Source organism: Pyricularia oryzae, chromosome 5, assembly GCF_000002495.2.
Source record: "Pyricularia oryzae 70-15 chromosome 5, whole genome shotgun sequence".
Lineage (NCBI taxonomy): Eukaryota > Fungi > Ascomycota > Sordariomycetes > Magnaporthales > Pyriculariaceae > Pyricularia > Pyricularia oryzae.
The window spans coordinates 3272026-3289371 of record NC_017852.1 but is presented as its reverse complement, the minus strand read 5'-3'; the positions used below and the strand labels follow the sequence as shown (position 1 = coordinate 3289371).

Here is a 17346-nt window from a genome sequence, read left to right as displayed (position 1 = left end):
GGCTGCCCTTGGCATTGAGGACAAATGTGTGCCCGATGTTGTAAACGCTAGGAAATTTGCTACAATAAACAGACTGGAAAACCACATAATCTTGTTGAGCTGTACAACAGGACTTGGCACTTTGGACCCAGTACCCAGTTTGTAAAAAGGCGCACATGTGTCGACGGCATAAGCTGTCGGCAGTTCTTGGGAATTCCCGCGTCGATGGCCTACTGGTGGGTGATATCGACAGCGTCGACAAATCTGCATGGTGAAGGTGCCAGAAACCGGGGAAAAGAGAGTGATGACGACAAATCTCAGGTCGCCGGGACTAATCGGCCCGGCCGATATCAAAAAGCAGCTTTTGAGACGGCCGGTACTGGGCTGTGTAGTCTATACCAAAGGGGATAAATAAAAGAATTGCAAGAGCATTCCCCTTTGTCGCCATATCCTGGAAGAATCTAGATCTTTGGAACACAAAAAGAATGCCGGTGTCGGGAATCGAACCTGAGCTTCTCCGGAAAACCCCCTAGTACCTCACGGTAATTATGGTACTGGCGCCTATGCAGACAAGCAGTCTCGGGGCTTTAACGGGCGTGAGCCACGACACCACACCAGCCGTTGAGGATTCGATGGAAACATTTCTGTTGTTGGTCCCTTATCATAGTTCCAGGTACGCCTAAAGGGAAGTCGGAAGTCGTGCCCTGGCGGCTGGCAGGAGGGATGGTGGCAACCGCGTGCGTAACTACCTACCAGAATGGGAAGGAGCGGCCATAGGGGTACGAAAGGGACACAGGCCAACAAGATGTCAACCAATGTCAAGCAAAGTACCTCGGGACCTTACCTACCTACCTTACCTAGTTACCTATTAGGTACCTACCAGGTACCGAGATAGGTACCTTACCTCGACTAGGGATGCAGGAGCTTCAGCTCACTGGTACAAACAGTAGTACGAAGAGGAGGATTCGTTGGGCACTATTACATTTTTTTTATATGTTTATTTTAGCTTTACATAATTCACAGAGTCGTGCGTATTCCCCATTAAGAAAAGAAACGAAAAAAACAAAGGGTGTCTTGTTCAACAACCACCACCAAAGACCAGCTTTCGCTATAACACAAAGTAAACACCCGCAAGCAGCGCCGCGGCGAGACCCCAAGCAGACGGCATCGTCGCGCCAGCCCCGGCAGTGGGGAGAGGGGTCGACGGTCCTGGGAAGTTGTCGGGACCGCTCGACGACGGGCGAGCACCAGCGGTGGTCGGGACGGCAAATGGCGGAACGCCAGGCATGGTCGGCGTGCCCTGGGCGACGAGCAGGGTCGTGGGCGAGTCGGAAGGCTTTTGCTTGTTTGGGTTGTAGATGCCCGTGGGCAGGATCTGGGAGGGAGATTCGGAGACGGGGGGAGGTGGACGGATGACGGGGCGCGTGCCGTTCGGGGCGGCGGTCGGCTGCTGCACCTTGCCGGGGCCAGCCGGCGTCGTGGTCACGTTGAGGCTGCGGGATGCCGAGGCAGACTGCACAGGGGGGTTTGGCTGGGGCTGCTGGGGCTGCTGAGGTTGTTGGGGTTGTTGGGGTTGCTGCGCAGGTGGGCTCGGCTGGGGCTGCTGGGGCTGCGGTTGCGGCTGGGGCTGAGGAGTAACATCCTTGGAGTTGAGCCAAGTGTCTATCAAGCACTGGTTCATGAGGGCGTTGTCGGTAAAGGTGTTTCCGTTCTTGGTAGGCGTCAGACTGAGAATGTAAGACGTCGCAAAGCTGCCCGCCGCCCAGCCGACCAAGCCGACAAAGACGTCCGAGTTGGCATTTATCAGCGCGTTTTGTGCGCAAAAGGCAGTCATGCAGCTGCCGTCCATGGACGCTCCCGTCTCCGAGACGAGACCCTGGCGTCCGATCCCCCTGAGGTAGTCGGCAACGGTCTGAAAGGCGGCGGTGTTGTCGGTGGTGCACTCGCGGTGGGTGCCCGAGTTGTCGACGTCCAGGTACTTGTGGATGTCGAGCAGGAGCCCGTCGGTAGTGCCGTCGGGGTTCTTGATGGCCATGAGCAGGTCGGCATCGCCGCTGGAGACGATGGTCGCAGCGCTGTTGAAGTTGCTGCTCGGCAGGAGGATCATCTGCTTGGTGGCGCCGGCATTGCGGATGGCGGTGACGACCTTTTGGCAGGTCTGTGCCCAGAACGCCATGTCGAGGTCGTGCGGCTCGTTCATGAGCTCAAAGACGACCTTTTCGTTGGCCGCGTACTTGGTGGCCAGCTGCGTCCACAGGCCGGCGAACTGCTCGTCTGTGGGGCCGCCCTGCCCAATGATCTTGCCGTCCCACCTCGCAAAGTTGTGGATGTCGATCATACAATACGCGCCCGTCTTGAGGCAGGTCTGCACCAACTGATCATAGCGTCCAAAGTTCCTCGCGTCCAGCTGTCCACCGGGCTGGTTGTTCGTCAGGCTTTGCCACGAGATTGGCAGCCGGAACATATTCAACCCACGGTCCTTTACCCAGTGGTTCATCTGACCGGGCCCATCGCCGCCTCCTCCATTTCCCCCCAGGGGAAGCTGGGTAGAACCAAGGGGACAGGTGCCATCGATTTGGCAGCCAAAGTCACCACCCGCGATACCAACACCCTGGGTATATGGTCAGTTTTGTTCCATCCAAGCCCTAGATTAGTTGTAAGACTTACCAGAAACTGGACTTTGGCCTGGCAGAGGGCCGAAAGACCAAGAAGGAGAAGGGATTGTGCGATCATGTTGTCGTATCAAGTCGTGTGTTTTATTTTAGAACAAAAAGAAAATCCCCGAAAAAAATATGGGTGTAACCCAGGACTTTCAGGGAGGCTCCAGAGTTGATATGCCGAAGTTTTGTTGTTAAAAAAAAGCTGCCACTGGCGAAATTTCTACAGGTTCGATTTTTATTGAAGCGAAGGGCTTGTTTCGTTGGTCGACCAAGGTAGAAAAAGAAATACGTAAAAACAAGTCACAGACAAGAAGTGAATGGCTTCGGAACACGCCGATGGAGAATAGAAGATTGTGCAAGTGCAACAACCAAATGGCCACGAACTAAAAGAGAAAAAAAAATAAACAACAGAAAAAAAAAAACCACCGAAAGCAGACAATCTGCGTTGATCACAACAAACGAATGTAAAGAGTAAAAGAAAGCAAGGACTATAGACCGTCAAGACATCCTCGGGAGCGGCCGAGCCAGTGTCTTTTGTTCAACGGCTTGAACGGTCCATGGGGGGAGCCTAGGGGGGTGGAGCAAGGGTTAAGGGGGTCTATCACGCGAAGGCCAGGCCATCGACGTTTTCTTGGCTTTGGGTATGGGGCTGATGCCGGGCTGGGTTCATGCGCGACTTGATTCGCTGATGCTGCAAGGCAACTTCCTTTCCGGGACCCCGCAACAAGCCACCCCTTGTTTCACATCCACACTGCTGCAGACTTGATCGTGCTCTGTATGGCTCTGGATGGTATAAAATAGCAGTCTTGGCCAACACGAACCCCTGGGCCGATCGTGCCGTCAAGCGGGATTTGGATGTCGATGCGAGTAACAAAGTCTGCAGATGCAGGCAATTTAACGAACATTACCGACATCAAAAAAAGAAAGAAAAATCAGGTTTGTGGTGAACCAGCATGGATTGAATCGAATTGCAAGCAGCATTAGCTCCCTCTAATTAGATTGTTGCTTTTTTGTCCTTGGATTTGATCCCCTTGTCGGTGGCGCATCACGCAAACACCCACCTATTAACTGCCACGCCTCCGCTCGAGCGCACAACCCGCGATTCATGTTGACAACTTGACAAGAGCATAATATAAAGGTGACAAGCAAGTCACCTTGAAGATGAATATGAGAAGCAAGCCACCGTAGCAAAATAAATACCGAATCCCAACGGTCTCGTGGGAAATCCATAGCATTCGCGGTCATCGCCGACGACCACGGGAAGGAGCGCCTGGTCTCAACAGCCTTGAAATATTGTTTTATTACTTCGCGTATACCGCCCTGTCCTCGTTCAACAGTAGATAAGTAGGTAGGTAGCTACGTAGGAGTTATAAACAAAGGCTCTGTCCAACTTGTCATGCCGCCGTAGACTCTCTTCACTGCCCTTCTTTTCACAACATAAAGACTGTCTTTTTGTTTTCTTTTGGCCTTCCGCCTCGCGTATCCGCTCGCTCAGTTTTTGCAACGACCACGATTATATCGCCCGCTTTTGATTTACTGATACAAAATTCGTTGACCGACCGGCCCGTTATAACAATGAAGTTTTCCGCCATTTTTGCCATTCTAACACTGGCCAGCGCCGCGGCTGCGGCCCCGGCCGAGTCCAGTACCCACCAAGATGCCAACAACATCATTATTAGGAACGACGTCAATGACGGGTCAGTCAAACCCCACCCCCCATCAACCAGAAACAAGCTTGTATTGCGCTCAGTTCGATTGCTAGTCTGGTAGAATATGAAAATTCCCAAAGCCGAAATGCATATCCTACTCGCAATTGGGCATAAACGCTTTGTATTTTTTTGTAACAAAATTACACCGGATTTTCAAGACTTGTACTAACTTGTTCATCACCGCGGCTGATTAGCCCATACGACGAGAACAACAAGGCCTATAACGGAGTGTAGGGATAAATGCTATGTAGACCGTTCCCCTGGGTTTCAGAGACCCCCTTCCAAACAAGTACGGTAGAAGCAGATTGCAGAGAAGGGTGCTGGAAGAAGCGCGGAGGCCATCAAAAGGTTGCAAATCTTTGAACAAAACACGTCGGTGGCTGTCACTGGTTTCCGATCTATAGCCAGATGGAATAGAATAGACTGTTTATCGCTTCCACTAGCCGAAATGTCCGGTCGAGTTTAAAAAAATTTGGATCTTAAAACAACCTAGTCTATTCTAGAACTAGTAGTTCCCGAGCCCCAGTGCTGACTAGATTGACAAATTGAAATCAACGAATTGCCTACCACGGGTGGCAAGATCTACTCATGGCTGTCAAACTGTCTTATATGAAATGTTACAGCTAGAAAAAGGCAGCTTGGATCTGCATACCACGACGACCAATAATTGTGCGTACAAGTCATTGTGGCGTTGGAACCCTCAGATCTCCACTTGAACCGCGGCCTCTTTCCCGACATGGCAATCACCGGCCAATCTGTGTACCCACCGAGAGCTCAGCCTCAACTACCTAGTCCAGGGGTAGCTACACCGAACCGCCCGCTGGATAAAACAAAAAAAAAGTCGGGAGATGCCGGTGGTCGATGACAGCTGGCCCCTCGAACCGCGCCACAAGCGTAGGAAACCGAATTGCAAGCCCCCGCCGTGGACAAAGAAGCCGGGGCTGAAGGTCTTCAGCTGTCATCGTGGGAGCTAACTCTAGTCTAGTCTGGTCTAGTTCTAGATCTAGTCTATATTAGAGGTACAGATGGTATTCGGGAATGGCCTACGTTGCACGAGCGCAGCTAAGCTACTTAAGGTACTCCAGGTACTGTAGATACTCGCCCGTCCCCCGTATCTTTGTACCTAGTTCTAGTTGCTAGTATCTTTCTTTTCTGCTCGGTATAGCTACTTACCTACCACCTACGTTGTCGCCGGATCATTACCGACCTGTGTTATTCCAACGCAGCTGCTGCCAATAAAATGTGTGCACGTTTGCATGCGTGTCCTATGCAGAATGGTAGTTCCTTTGCGCACCCGGTCATTTCGGTCACTGGAGGTGGCTCAGAGCCACTTCTGTATTTACCTTGGGAGTCCTCTAAATTTACTGGCCAGTATCCTTCAATTATAATTAACACACCGTCTGGAATCCTTAAGTCTGTTTCGCTGGAGTCTAACTGGTAGGTCGTTTAAGAGGGTGGGCTTCCGTATTAAGCACCCACTCGTCCAGACTGATCAACTCGGGGTCGGAGAATATCAGGTAGAAGTACTTTAACGTCTCTGCCAGCCAAAAGCTCTGTCGGGGACGCGGTCAACTTCCGTCGGAGGACTGGCAGCGCAGGCTCTCGCCCTAATTTGTGTGTTGAATGGAGCGTAGGAATCGAGAGAGTAAAAACAAAACAAGACAGCAAACTCACCTCCATAGAATCGATCTGCTTCGCCTTGCCGGTCGCGGTAACATCCTCAACGGCAGCATTTCCAAGCGGCGTCGACGTCGCCGTCTGTATGTCCAGGAACATGCGCCATGCAATGTCCCGCAGGTCATCCTTGCCCGTGATTCGGTACAGCACAAAGAGGCTCTCGATGGCCTCCGGTCGGAGAATGTACCGCGGGTCGCGGGCATGAGTAAAGCCGGTCGGGAGCAGTTTCGACTTGTCGAACCCATTGACGGCACCTTTCCTGTTGACCTTGGGCTTCTCCCACGGCGGTTGGATCTCCCTGATCCACCGCCCCTCGTCCCAGGCGCACTGCTTGTCGATGGATGGACACACCGAAGTGCCAAACATCTCTGGCAGTAGCCCGGTCGGGAATCTCGCGTAGCCCCATGCGCAGCCGCGGGCCAGCTGTTCTCCAATCTTTTCGTGGTGGGGATTGTCGAACAGCCGCCCACCGAGAGCAAACATGCCGCCGGTGAAGCAGGCCAGGTGCTGGCCCTCGTTGTTGTTGGTCACGCTGCCGTCTTGGTGGACGGTGGCGGTGCCGGAGAAGAGTATGTCGGGGATGGTGCCTTCGGCGGCGCTGCCGTTGGGCGGGGCCATGGGTCGGAACAGGACGTGCTTCTCGACCACATCCATGGCGCCTCGGTACATGGCCTCATACTTGGGATCGCTTCCTTCCAAGAGCAGATGCATCTTGGGTAGATACTCGTAGAGACTGTCGGCAAGGGCTCCCAGACCGAATTCGGCATGCGGCTGGGCGCCCGCCGTCTCCCACGACTGAAAGTTGAGCAGCGTCGGCCACATGCCTGGCAGCAACGTATTTTTCTGCGTCTTTTGCAGCATGCTTGACACCACGTCGATGGCGGCGTAGTACTTGTCGTTGCCGGTGAGCTGAGCCAGCCTGGTGAATTCTAGCGACAAGGACGTGGGCGCCGCGCTCGGGTCGCCACTGCCCGCGGACTGGTGCCCCTTTGCCGCGTCCTGAAAATTCAGCCAGAACCCGGGGATGTGGGTCGGGGTGTCAAAGGCAGCCAGCAGCATGTCGCCCAGCTCGACCGCCTTGCTAAGCAGAGCCGGCTCGCCGCTGAGGTCGTGGGCCGAGATCAAGCCGCCGAGGAAGCGGATGGTGGTCTCGAAGACGTTGAGGCTGCCGACGCGCCTGGTGATGGCGGTCGGGGAAAAGTCCAGCCGGCACGCCTCCCTGGCGGCGTCGACAAACTCCTGCCTCAGCCCCATGATCCACAGCGTGTCGAGCGCGTCGACCAGCGTGGCCCCGAAGCCGCCAAACGTGTCCTTGCCGCCGCCCGCCAGCGGCCGCAGCTCGTCCCTGGTCCAGGCGTTTTTCGAATAGCTGTCCCAGCTCTTCTTGAAGGCGTCGCGGACGGCCTTTTGCCGCGCCTCCTGGACGGGCTGGTCATGCCGCGGCGGGTCGGCCTCGAACGCGTGCTGGACGCGCGGGAGGGGCTTCCTCGCCGAGGCTAGAGGCAGCCGGGCCTGCTCCGCGGGGCGGGGGTGGAAGGGCGTGAAGCCCGTGGCCCAGTCGAAGCCAGAAGGAACAAACTCAATTGGTCCAGTCTGGGAAGGGGGAGCTTGATTCAAGATCGGGCCGTCGTCGCTGCCGGCTGATGATGGCCCGAAGAACCCTCGGTACAGCAAGAAGATGGCAGCTATGGGGAGCAGTATGTATCGGATAAAACGTCGCCGAGGCGCTGCCATCGTCACTGAATCGATTCAGTACTTTTTCTTTTTTCTTTTTTTGTTCGGAGGAAGCTCCGGTTGGTGGGTAATATTAGACACTGTAAAGGTAAGGTGGTCATGTGCACATGTAGGTTATCCCCAGTCCGAGCCCAGCATAGATTCAACCCAAATTGAAAGATACTCTTTGGTGGTTAGCGGGCGTGCGGGCTAAAGAGCGGATGCTGGATAGGTGGGTGGTTAAGCTACAGCGCCGTCGAAGACAAAGAAAAAGCTTGTTTTGGCATTTTTTTTTTTTTTTTTTGGGTTTGGGATTTTTTTTTGGGACCATTTGCTGCCTATCTCTGCTCGAGGCCATCTGGCTTTTCTCTGCTGTCTGCCTCGGGAATGGGATGGAATACCACGTACGGTATTTGGCCTCCGGTGCCATCCGAAGCGAGATGCTTTGAGCTTGAAACCCCCTCGGCCTGCACAGGTGTCTCATCGTGCATTTAATCCAACGGCGGCGAGTCAAAACATCAGCTAATTGACCAGGTTTCTGGATTGTGAATGCCAACTTTTTGGGTCTTGAGGAGTTGCGGGGTGGGAAAAAAGTAAAGAAATTTACTGAGGATTTTATCATTGCGACTATAAAATAAAGCGGCATTGCAAATCCTTGCGTTGCTACTATGTAAAATGGACTGTAGTTGTGCTGCTGAAAATAGTTTGGCGATTGTGGATTGTGGATTGTGGATTGTGGATTATGGCAAGTTGTCAAGGGGCAAGTTGACGAAAATGATTGTGTGGTGTCTGCCAGCAAATTGAGAACGTGGGTATATATTTCATCTTTTCATGATTCCCTTCGCCTTCGGGCATTTGGTCAATTTGAAACGATACAGAGAAGATTAGCATGGCCCCTGCACTAAGGATGACACGCTCAATCAAAGAGAAGCTCAACATTTTTTTGGCTCTTGGGTTCGAACTGCCCAAGGCCCATGTTTTGGTCATCTTTTTTTTTATGCCCCACCATTTGGGTCACCCCTGCCAATCATTCCATCTTTGTTCCTACCCTTCACGTGTGCTTTCCGAAGCCAAAGTTCCCATTCAACAACTCTCCTTGCGTTTTTTTTTTCTTGAAGCTTGTCACCCGTCGATAGTTTCTGCCATTTGCAATGGCTGACTCGGTTGCCAATTATTGCTCCGATTTCCCAGTCCAAGTGATGAGGTGTAGTGCATCTGCACCTCAGGTTGATAGTTGGTCGCAGTTGCAGATTTGATCACGTCGGCAGGCCATGTCGCATTTCATCTCAACCAGCCACGCCTTTGGAGGACAGACAAGACATGCAGGCAGACAGTGACAGCCAGCAGAACAGTGCATGCTCGATTCAACTGTCGTGCAGCATGCGGAATCCATATGCACCGCCGTTATCCATCTGTGCTCATCGGCAATTTTCCATCAATGCTACAATGGCCGCATTTCAGATTCGTCCATCGGCCTGGACTGAATGGATATGTATCCTGTCACATCATAACTCGTCTAGTTTTTTCTTCGGTAATCTGGAACGTCACCTCTCTTTACCCGACAATTCGGAGTCTTCCCGGGTAGTACGAACTACTGTCCAAAAACGGCGCCTACCCACGACACTTGACATTCAGGGCCAGGACTGATCCCACGCAAAACCTTGGGCGACTGAGTCGGATAAAGTGCATCCGGCACATCAGCATCTCCAGGATTCCATCTCCATCATTGCCATGTTGACGGTCTTCGGTCTGATTAGAGGTCGACACCACAAGCAAGGGTTTCGTTTCACGAAGCAGAGATGGTTACCTTTTCTGACTGACCATTCACGCAAGGCCAGAGGTGAACGCATGGGAAAAAAACATGACACAGCTGTTATCGAGACGCGCCCTGCCCAAGGATGGGCAAGATTACAATTCCCTGACAGAGTGGGCAAAGTCTATCTATAATCATCTCGTCTCTTCGGTGAGGCACCAAGATCCAGAAACAATTTGATCAATGGAACGAGGCTCAGCAATAGCTATCCAAACCTCCAATGAGAAGGAGTTTTTTTTTTTCTTTCAAAAAAAAAAAAAGATTCCTCAGGATAGAGGGGGGAGTGACAAAGTCGTCTCTAATCCACAGTTTCCAGTCTTGTTTCCATGCACATTGCTATCACATTGGTCTTGGGGAGCAGAGAAATGTCCGGCTGGTCAGAAATATTTTAAAGCCGAGACCAGCAACGTATATGCCACATCTGTCCCGTTGAGCAAAAGTCTAACTTCAGCTCAACGGTGAAGAGCAGACTTGCAGGCTGACAAGCCAAACATCAGATCAAGTCCGTTCCCCATGTTTGGCTCCGCATCCCCTCAGCATTCCATCCCCGTCTCTTTCTTTATTTCCTTGGCTGTTTTAATGCGTTGCAGGCCAGCCAGCTGCACGTCACCGAAGGGTAAGCATAAACTGCCACGATGTGCGGGAGCAGACTCTGCAGCGGCTGTGCGTGCGTTGATTGTATCTGGGTCACTTCCACATTATAGCTACCACTTGCTTCAAAACAACCAAACCCCCCCGGCTTTCTACATTATCAAGATCTCCTAGCTCCCGTCTGGATTTCCTCAACCCCCCCCTTTTCCTTTTTGCAATAGTCCGAATGCGGTGCTCTGGTCAATAGCCCACAGGGTTGTCTCGGCAAAAAATATGAACATGCTCACCATGTCTTCCCCAGTCGGCATGCCGCTGGCTCCACCACAATCGCAACTGATACCATGGAACGTCCAGCCTGGCCTCCCTGTCGCAGACAGGCCGGCACCCGGAGGGGAGGCCACCGACAAGATCGCCCCAAAGCCCTGCCTGACGTGTAGGAGACGGCACGTCAGGTGCGACAAGCAACTCCCACGATGTCACCGGTGCGTGCGGTTCGGGCGCGTGTGTCCCGGCTATGCACCCAGCACCCGTGGCAAGTCACAGAACGGGTCAAGTAAACGCCCGCGGCTGGGAAGTTCGGCCTCGGACGGCGGTGTCTTGACTGTGCCGTTGACCGTCAAGACGGAGTTTGGTGATTTGGGCAAAGTCGATCCCGACCTGGAGGTGAGTGACTGTGAATGCTGCCAAGAGTTTACACAAGCTGGATCCTAACACGTTTCTCTGCGATTTTCTAGATGCATCATTCGAGTACTGATCTGAGCACCGCATCAATGTGGAGCATCCTGGACAACCAAGTGATGAGTGCGGATTCACCGTCGAATGCCTTCAGCGTTTGCTCGTCAATGGGTGAGTCAAATGACGCAACGAATCCTCAGCGCAACTACTCTTGCTAAACAGACGGCTGCCCGAAACTCTAGGCGACGATGAAGATTCTCAATGGCTATCAGTCTTGCGAAATGAGGAAACCACGCCGTGTAGATACTTTGTATCCATGGTTCCATTCAGTCCACTCATCCGCAACTTGTTTTTATTACTAGCAAGCTACCTTGGTCCCAAGGCAAGGTGAGCTGATTCAACGACCTGTCAGTACCGTGTCATGGTCCAGGCTAACGCAATCAAACCTTTTTCTCTCAGCGAGTCAAATTCACCGGGCGACGTAGAGCTTCTACGTCGCAAATCGGAGGCCTTGGAGGGATTCATCCGGGGAATCGACGACGGCGACAAGTCAGACGTCATGGTCGCTGCCACGGTCCTGCTAATATGGGTTGGCTTCCATGATGAGGAGCTCGGGGCTTTCTTCGGCAGCCACCTGTTTGCCCTAAGAGAGCTGTTAAGAGCCCGAGGCGTGCCGAATCAGTCGATGGGTGATGCAGCATTACCGTGGCGCCCTCGGCCGCTTTCAATATTCCAAGAGTATTTTGAGGAGATATACGTGGTGTAAGCAAAGCACCTCTTTCACCAAGACTGGAAATGCACACCCAATGCTTACAAGAGAAAACAAAAACCAATTTGTTACAGACTCGGGACGTTGGGCACCACTCTGCTCCCGCAAAAGGAGGATCTGACGCTTCTTTTCCCAGCGCCCGCCGTGGCAGCAATATGCGGACGGGCCGAAAAGAGGTCCTGGGTCGGCTGCCCAGGTGAGCTGTTGCAGGTGCTAGCGGCGGTGAACAAGCTCTCCGCCGGCGCCCCGGCCAAGCCCGCGTCGGCCATGGGCGCGACCGGCCCACCGACTCCGCCGGCATCCGACGAGTGGATCGCGACGCTCTTCCAGCGACTGGCCGAATTTTCACCGCGGGAGTGGGCGAACCAGAGCGACAAGCACCAGCAGCAACAGTGCACGCCGGCAAACAGCTGCTCGCCTGCGCCTTCCCCCATACTCGAAGACATGGCGAGCACCAACGACGACCGCTTCCACCTCGCGAGCGCCTACAAGGGCGCCATCTACATTTACGCCTGCCGCGCGCTCAGGATCCGGTCGTGTCCGCAGCTCGACGGCTTCGTCAACGAGGTCGTAGGCCACCTGGAGCGCGTCTCGACCGAGAGCCCGCGGTTCGGAAGCACCATGTGGCCTGCCGTCATCGCGGGCATGGAGTCGGGGTCGACCTGGGCTAGGGAATCCGTACGAGGCCTCTTGCAGCGCCACCGGGCGACTGCTGGCCCGCAGTCCCTGCACTTGGGGCGCGCGGAGGCGCTACTGGAGAAGTTGTGGGCCGAGTCCCATGGTGGCCTCGGTCTGAGGTCGTGGTTAGATTTCGTCTATGATTTCGAGCTTGATTTGATTGTCATCTGAGCAGAGACAATCTTTGTTATTGCTTTTTTTTCAAGGGGCGTTTTTATCTTTTAACTTGTTATTATCCCTCTCCCACCATTTGCTCTTTTTTATATATACCCGCCCTTGGAGGCTAATGTGGGTATCATCCCTAAAGGCGTAGCGTCTCACTTTTTTCTTTCTCCTGTCGGGGGAAAAAAAAAGACAAATGTTATTAGACAAACAATACCCCTCGGACGCTCAGGATGTATGAATAATGCGTGCTTTTTAGGGGGGTTATAAAAAGGAAAGCACGAAGGGATGGTAGCTTGGTCTGCCGGAGCGTGCAACCCTGGAGCTTGTTGTTTTTATATAAAACAGGACATCTAGATCAAGTTCGTCAAAACGACGATTACTATTGAGCCTAGTACAATCTCAGCATCTCAGCCATATATTCTGACCGGTCAAGATAACCAGTGGAAAACTCCAGCATAGCCATTAGATACCACAACAGCCCTTTTTTTTTACATGGGCATGCTCGCACTCTGACCGGGCATTTGGGGAAGCCCTAAAAAAAAAACACACAGTCTTGTCAGAAACAAATCTGGTTTCATCACCACGTCGACAAAACCATCGCGGCCAAAGGGGTGGGAGAGAAAACACTTACAACCATCAATCTCCTCCTTGACCCAGTTTTTAACCTGACACTGGTTCATGGGCTGGACGGCCTGGCTCTTGAGCGGCCTCCCGTTCTCGCAGGCGTTGAACATGCAGCTGTGGTCCATGGCGCGCTGCAGCGAGTCCCCCTTCCAGCCAAAGACGTAGTCGGCGTGCGTGCCGTAGCCCTGCGAGTCGCTGTACGACAGCACAAACGGGTTGCCGCCGTCGGCCGGCCACATGCCGTTGAACTGCGTCGTGTCCCAGAGCGTCTCGTAGGCCAGCTGCGGCACGCGCACCGGGTGCGAGGCTGGGCAGGGCCCGGCGTTGAGGAAGGCGTCGCGCGTCGTCGAGTACATGTGCGATTGGTGGTCGGGCGAGTCGACGTTTTTGCCGTCCCAGCATCTGAGAGAGTTGAGGTGGTTCCTTTAGTAAAAGAGAACATCAAAGGCGGGGATGTAGGTTGACGGGAGAGGGAAGGGGCCAGGGGGGCAGGTCCTTACGCGGGAAAGTGGTGCACAGTCATGATACCTCCCGGGCAGGGACGTGTGGGGAACTCGTTGAGCTCGGGGAAGCGCGTGCCCTTGTTTTGGAGGCACACAAACTTGAGACCGGTCTGCTGCACGGTCTTTGCGCCCGGGTTGCCGACGACCATACGGAAGCCCTTTGTTGTGTTTGTGTTGTTTCTGTCAGCTTTTGATGCCAACGACGAGCAAAAGAAAAAGGGGGGACGACACAACTCACAGGCTTAAACGCCGTCATCTTGACGTTGCCGTTGGAGAAAAAGTCCTGCTGCGTGTAGTAGACGGTCATGCCGCCGTTGATGCCGTTGGGCAGGGCCGTGTTCTGCATGATGGGCACGCGCTTGTACGACCCGTTCTGGTGGCGGAAGAACATGACGGCCGTCCAGTAGTTGGAAAAGTCCTCGGAGAAGGTGCACGTCGTGCACCGCCCCTGCTCGCCAATGTCGCCCGTCATGGTGGCGTTGAAGGCGTCGCCGCCCACGATCTGGTGCAGGTGCGACGACGGCGTGCGGCCCGGCTCCACGAGGGGGTCGAGGCGCTGGATGGTCAGCGTCGAGCACCCGAAGCGCAGCGCCGCGTGGGTTGTGGCCGCGAGGGCGGCGAGGAGGGATAGCCACTTTGCCATGTTTTTTTCTTTCTTTCTTTTTTTCTCTCTTTGTTTCTGCAAAAAAGGGGGGGTTTTGGTGAGGATGTTGTTGGAATTTCTGGGTTGACTGCCTGGGTTTGGGCGCTCTCTTGTAAGTCGTCGGGGTCTGTCTCCAGGTCCAATGTCAAGAGGGAAGCAAATGCCAATAGCATTTGCATTAGTTATTAGTAAAGACATGGGGATCCAGCACTCATCAAAGCAGCTACTGTAACTGCCGTATACACCGAGATCGTCGCCTCTGCCGAGACAAAGCCCTATTCTTCGGCCAACGTAGAGGGGCATTGCATATAGAGCCATCTATTTAGATATGACAAGAGGTGGTGTTCGGATAAATATAACCAATCAAACCAGAACAGCACAGATTATGCTTCCCGGGCAGTCTATGCGCGACTCCAATCTTTAGATTCTGGCTAATTAGAGTATGCAAGTGCCCTTGTCAAGTGCCGCCGCGACAGTCTTGGCGGTACATTAACCTTGTGAGCTAAAGACCTTTAAAGTAGGGTTCTGGTCGGGTGTTTTTCCCGCCCGTCAAGTATCAACAATTTATATCGGTTACATAGCGTAATGACTGCACGCGGCAATGCATCCGAAGGGGAGGCTTGTGCCGTGCTTTGTGTGCCGTCCATCTGCCGGGTTTCCCAGTTTGGCGGGTCTTGGCAGCTAATATAAAAGGAGACTTTTGTCGTGCCAATCACTGAGACGAGTGGTTGACGAGACTCAATGGTCATGGTTGAGTATTCATGATCGAATTGTTGGCAGATCATTTAATGTTGATTATTTGATGAATTTAAATGATCAGTAAGTAAGGTACCTACCTGGGGAACCATGATCTCGCCCTTGCGAACAGCGTGGGGTAACGAGGGATCCTGGCGAGTGAGTGTCTGCAAAAGGTGGCACTCCTTCGAAAGTTCACGAGCACCATAAAACCCGACTTACTTACCCTAGCTACTTTATTCATGCCAAAGTCAAGTTGTTGTTCGCCAGACAAGAAGAGGAAAGAAAACGAGTTCTAGAACTAGGTCTAGTCTAGTGCAGATTGAGAGGGGTTCGTCAATGGTGGGACCTTGGCAGCCATCAAGGTTCTCGTTGACAGTCTTTTGCACCTTTTGTCGCTGGAATGATCGATCAATCAAAGAATCATGTAGATGTCTGACTTGGGTATCAAATCAAGGTTTCGTAACAGAATATAGAGTGATTTAAAATGAGGCTCCAGAATGCATCTTTGTTGGTGCTAATCTCCAACTGCTGGCTGCACACGACAGCAGTCGCATCGTCCCACAATGTGCTTGACAACGAGAACCTCGCGTCAATCCCCACGGGAGATCTACTCCCAGAAGCCGGCGAGTGGTTCCAGCAGGACACCCGCCTGACAAGCCCTCGCCACCAAGCGGAAAAGGAGCAGCTGCTCCTGCGCATGGACAAATCCCACGGCAGCTGGGACACCAACCACCCGCGCGCCCGCCTCCTCGATGCGCTGGCCGCCTACAGCCAGTTTGGCGAGCTGACCAAGGCCGAGCTGAAGAGGTGGAGGGACCTGTACGGCAACGTGCCCCAGAAGCAAAAGAACATACTGGAGAGCGCCGCGGGCTACACTGCCAAGTTTGATACTGCCGAGGAGCTGGCCGACGTCAATGGTCGGCTGTGCAAGCGCATCGTCGACACGGCGCTCGAGTTCTACCAGCTCAAGCCCAGGGAGCTCAAAGATCACATCGCGGCTCTCAAGAATGCCGGGAGGACGCCGGATCGCATCAGCGTGTCGCAGGCGTTGAAGCACTACGTCCGCGATTGGTCCACCGAGGGACGGTCGGAGCGCGATGATGCGTTTCCCTGCATCAAGTCTACGCTGCAGTCCCTTTACCCGGACCGAGAAACTACCCCGGTGAAATTGCTGTTTCCTGGCGCCGGCCTTGGCAGACTCGGGCATGATGTAGCTGCACTCGAGAGTAGGTGATACCACAGCTGCACTTTCTCTTTGCAACAAGTCGCACAGTGCTAAACCTAACCCGAACCCCCTCCCTGACCAGACTTTGAGGTGACCACCAACGAATGGTCCATGTACATGAACGTAGCCTACCGCTTCCTCCAAGCCCACAGCAACCCCGACTCCTTCGCAGCACACCCCTTCATCGACAACTGGTCACACCACGCCACCGCAGCCAACCAGTTCCGCGGCGTCTCATCCCCCGACGTGCGCCTAAACACCAGCGCGGCGCTCCTCGTCGAGGGCGACTTCACCACCGTCTTCTCCAAGCCCGAGAAGAAGGACATGGCCGCGTACGACGCCGTCGTGACGCACTTCTTCATCGACACGGCGCGGAACCTGATGAGCTACATCGACACCATCTACGCCGTGCTCAAGCCGGGCGGCTACTGGATCAACTTTGGCCCGCTGCTGTACGGCACCGGTCCGTGGGTGCAGCTGTCGCTGGAGGAGGTGGTCCACGTAGTCAAGGCGATGGGCTTCGAGTTTGTGCCGCTGGACGCGGCGGGCGAGTGCGGCCCCCTCACGCTGGACGGGGAGCTGGTCAGGGGCACGAGGGCCGTCTATGGGTTCGACGAGAGGGCCCTGACGAGGAATGCCTACGCTGCGCAGGTGTGGGCTGTGCGCAAGACTGCTCACTGATTTTGAAAAGAAATCTGTAGTCCAAGTGAATGGTGCTTTGCTTTATTTATATGAGAAACGACAAGGATTTGACAATGCATGGGTTCGTCTCGCCAACTAAGAGCATGAGGCAAGCCCAAGTGCTTTGGTGCCAAGTCAAAAGGCCTGATTTCCGCTCAATATCGACATGGAAAGCTTTCGCTTGGTCACCTCCCCTCCCCTCAGTATATTCTGGATAGCCAAAATGTTAACCAGGACAATCTGGCAGCAAAGAGTTGGGCGTTATTTTCCCCGTCAATTGGTTCCAAAAGGGAATACGCCTGGATCTCATGGCGGCCCCTTACTGCAGCAGAAGTTTCGCGACAGAGTAGAGACCACATGAAGACTAAATTGATAAAAGATTAAAAAAAAAAATAGGCAAAGGAAATAAACATAAAAAAAAGTCATTTTGGGTTCTGACTCAAATTGCACAGAGAAAAGAAAAAGAAAAATATTTGCCAAAACAAACAAAACAATTATGGAAC

At 53.4% G+C, this 17346-nt stretch overlaps 6 protein-coding genes across 6 annotated transcripts; 3 read left to right on the top strand and 3 right to left on the bottom strand.

Moving 5' to 3' along the window:
* Window positions 1–1087: 1087 nt before the first annotated feature.
* Window positions 1088–3184, bottom strand: MGG_00319 (endoglucanase VIII; the record flags this gene model as incomplete). Its single annotated transcript, XM_003718721.1, has 2 exons — window positions 2647–3184; window positions 1088–2590 (listed from the first exon to the last, which is right to left on the bottom strand). The coding sequence occupies exons 1-2, from the start codon at window positions 2710–2712 to the stop codon at window positions 1088–1090; spliced, it is 1569 nt and encodes a 522-aa protein (XP_003718769.1). The 5' UTR covers window positions 2713–3184.
* A 1030-nt stretch (window positions 3185–4214) lies between these two features.
* Window positions 4215–4582, top strand: MGG_17478 (uncharacterized protein; the record flags this gene model as incomplete). Its single annotated transcript, XM_003718720.1, has 2 exons — window positions 4215–4336; window positions 4543–4582. The coding sequence occupies 2 exons, from the start codon at window positions 4215–4217 to the stop codon at window positions 4580–4582; spliced, it is 162 nt and encodes a 53-aa protein (XP_003718768.1).
* Window positions 4583–5283: 701 nt separating this feature from the next.
* On the bottom strand, window positions 5284–8048 carry MGG_11599 (endoplasmic reticulum mannosyl-oligosaccharide 1,2-alpha-mannosidase). The gene is made up of 2 exons (XM_003718719.1): window positions 6023–8048; window positions 5284–5901 (listed from the first exon to the last, which is right to left on the bottom strand). The coding sequence occupies exons 1-2, from the start codon at window positions 7757–7759 to the stop codon at window positions 5779–5781; spliced, it is 1860 nt and encodes a 619-aa protein (XP_003718767.1). The 5' UTR covers window positions 7760–8048; the 3' UTR covers window positions 5284–5778.
* Window positions 8049–8662: 614 nt separating this feature from the next.
* Window positions 8663–12902, top strand: MGG_00320 (uncharacterized protein). The gene is made up of 5 exons (XM_003718718.1): window positions 8663–10805; window positions 10877–10988; window positions 11060–11204; window positions 11277–11579; window positions 11661–12902. The coding sequence occupies exons 1-5, from the start codon at window positions 10416–10418 to the stop codon at window positions 12433–12435; spliced, it is 1725 nt and encodes a 574-aa protein (XP_003718766.1). The 5' UTR covers window positions 8663–10415; the 3' UTR covers window positions 12436–12902.
* A 15-nt stretch (window positions 12903–12917) lies between these two features.
* On the bottom strand, window positions 12918–14199 carry MGG_00321 (uncharacterized protein; the record flags this gene model as incomplete). The annotated part of the gene is made up of 4 exons (XM_003718717.1): window positions 12918–12961; window positions 13061–13455; window positions 13554–13714; window positions 13795–14199. The coding sequence occupies 4 exons, from the start codon at window positions 14197–14199 to the stop codon at window positions 12918–12920; spliced, it is 1005 nt and encodes a 334-aa protein (XP_003718765.1).
* Window positions 14200–15366: 1167 nt separating this feature from the next.
* MGG_00322 (uncharacterized protein) lies at window positions 15367–17344 on the top strand. Its single transcript, XM_003718716.1, has 2 exons — window positions 15367–16163; window positions 16245–17344. The coding sequence occupies exons 1-2, from the start codon at window positions 15422–15424 to the stop codon at window positions 16841–16843; spliced, it is 1341 nt and encodes a 446-aa protein (XP_003718764.1). The 5' UTR covers window positions 15367–15421; the 3' UTR covers window positions 16844–17344.
* The last annotated feature ends 2 nt before the right edge of the window (window positions 17345–17346 follow it).